Source organism: Oratosquilla oratoria, chromosome 30 (genome assembly GCF_046742065.1).
Source record: "Oratosquilla oratoria isolate Oo_2021 chromosome 30, ASM4674206v1, whole genome shotgun sequence".
Lineage (NCBI taxonomy): Eukaryota > Metazoa > Arthropoda > Malacostraca > Stomatopoda > Squillidae > Oratosquilla > Oratosquilla oratoria.
Window position 1 is genome coordinate 49,433,510 of NC_134806.1, and position 2,500 is coordinate 49,436,009.

The 2,500-nt window shown below is 41.1% G+C and overlaps 1 protein-coding gene across 1 annotated transcript in view; it reads right to left on the bottom strand.

Annotated features, from left to right (window-relative positions):
* Window positions 1–2,500, bottom strand: part of LOC143041180 (uncharacterized) — a 762,242-nt gene that overhangs the window by 81,964 nt on the left and 677,778 nt on the right. Inside the window, exon 9 of the mRNA XM_076213010.1 lies at window positions 1,823–2,089. Within this exon, the coding sequence (XP_076069125.1) occupies window positions 1,823–2,089 (267 nt within the window). The remainder of the gene's footprint in view (window positions 1–1,822; window positions 2,090–2,500) is intronic.

A 2,500-nucleotide genomic window follows, 5' to 3' on the forward strand; every position in this document is an offset into this window, starting at 1 on the left:
CTTGAACAAGGGGATGGGTATTTGGTGTATACACTTCATCACTCCACAATACATTTTTCCACTTCTCCAATGCGTAGTATGGAGCGGTGGGCCAAGAAAACTCGTGATGCTGGTGGAGCTGATCCGCGATTACAGAACAAGAACAAAGGGAGGCCCAGGAAGACTACTCGTACTCCAAAGGTACTGAGGAGACAGGTAGATGCTAGTCCACGTATAACAGCACCACAGTTGAAGGAAAAGAACCCCTACATTACTTGGTCATGTGTCTGTGAGAACAGTACGCAGCCGCCTGCATGATGATCTACAATTCTCACGCCATGATGCTCGTAAGAAACCACTTGCATCCATACAACAGAAAAAGAACAGGGGTCGCTTTTTGCCGCAAGTATTTACAGTGGGATGTGGAGAAGTGGAAAAATGTGTTGTGGAGTGATGAAGCCACTTTCACCGTTACTGGAAACCGTCTTGGCAAAGTGTACCGTCGTCCTGGTAGTGATCCTTTGGACCCAAAATTCACACACGGTACTGTAAAACATCCTGATTCACTGATGGTTTGGGGTGCTTTTGGCTACCATGGTGTGGGATCATTAGTGATACTACCAAAAAATGTAACGCTGAATGCACACCGACATTTTGAGCTACTTAATGATCATTTGGGGGGCTGTTTTATTCAGTGCAAAACAGATGTTTTTATGCAGGATGGTGCACCATGCCACATTGCTAAACTCATTAAAGAATGGTTTGCATTCTGAGACGTGGGGTATATAAAAGATTGGCCAGGTAATTTGCTTGATTTAAACCCAACTGAGAACCTCTTGGCGCTCATGAAAAATAAGTTACATGAGTGCCAAACTTAATCAATCCCCAAGCTGGAGGTAGCCATCAAGGATATTTGGAAGAAAATGGAGTTTGTGTGACTTCAAAATCTTGCAGCATCTGACGAAATTTATTATCTTTACTTTGGCGCCTAAGTTTTTGTCCCCTACTGTACACACACACACGTACACACAAATATATATATATATATATATATATATATATATATATATATATATATATATATATATATATATATATATATATATATATATATATGAGTAATTCGCTAGTGAACAGCGACATCAATCAGATAATTTCTATGACCGTTGCGCAGAGGATTCGAACCTACTGCTCTGGCGCCAAGAGGCTCCCAAGTCAGTGCCTTAGACCGCTCAGCTATCGATGGTTAAAACTCTTCCAACTCGAAGCGCGACTGGCTTCCGAGATTTAGGAAAGACCACTCTCTGCGGCCCAAAATTCCTATTTTCACAGGAGAGCCAACCACACTCGTAGCAGGGGGTAAGGACCGGAACAAATCCCTTTCACGCTATCGTCATTGTAACCATATGAGTAATTCTCTATTGAACAGCAACATCAATCAGATGATTTTTGTGACCGTTGCGCGGAGGATTCGAACCTACTGTTCTGGCGCCAAGAGGCTCCCAAGTCAGTGCCTTAGACCGCTCAGCTATTGATGGTTAAACCTCTTTTAACTCGAAGCGCTACTGGCTTCCGAGATTTAGGAAAGATCACTCTTTGCGGCCCCAAATTACTATTTTCAGAGAAGAACCAACCACACTCGTAGCGGCAAGCATTTTTTTTTTCTTTTTTTTTTTTTTTTGCCGACGTTAGGGTTACTTCCCCGTCTGGCTATGGTCGTCGGGGAACCAACGCAAGAATCATGTAGCGGGTCCCGGGAATCGAACTCACGACCATCTGCCCATGAATTCGACACGGTATCCACTGGAATAAATATATAAACATATGAACTATAATTACTCACCTTTCCCAGAAAATGTCTTCTATACAGCTTCGCGCCCTCATCAGTTTCGAACTTGACCTTCCAGTTTTGTTGATTCTGTTGACTAATCTGCTGATTCTGTTGACTATTCGAATTCGGCTGCTGCGGTTGAGGTTGACTACTACTATTATTCTGCTGCTGTTGACGGTTGTTGTTGTGGGGTTGTTGTGACGGGTGGTTGTGGCTGTCGTTAGGGTGTTCCCCGTCAGCCCCATCGATCCAGTATCCCCCACTAGGAGGTATAATGACCTGGAGGATATCGACCGAATTCCTGTTAGACTTGAGGTCAAAGAGATCGTAATAAGACTAAATCCAAGGTTAAAAAAAAAAAAAAAAAAAAAAAAAAAAAAAAAAAAAAAAAAAAAAAAAAAAAAAAAAAAAAAAAAAAAAAAAAAAAAAAAAAAAAAGTGATGTGTGTGTTTTGGGGGCAGGAGGGTACAGCATCATGGTGGCGCAGGACAACCGGACAGGAAACTCAATTAGTTCATAAATATAAGTTCTTACGGTGGTATTCTTAAAAAAATCTTTCCCTTCCAAGGATTTATATAAGATATAAGGAAAGATTTATTTAAGGAAAGATTTTTTTTTAAGAACACAACCGTAAGATTCTTACGGTGGTATTCCTAAGAAAAAATCTTTCCCTTCCAAGGATTGATATAA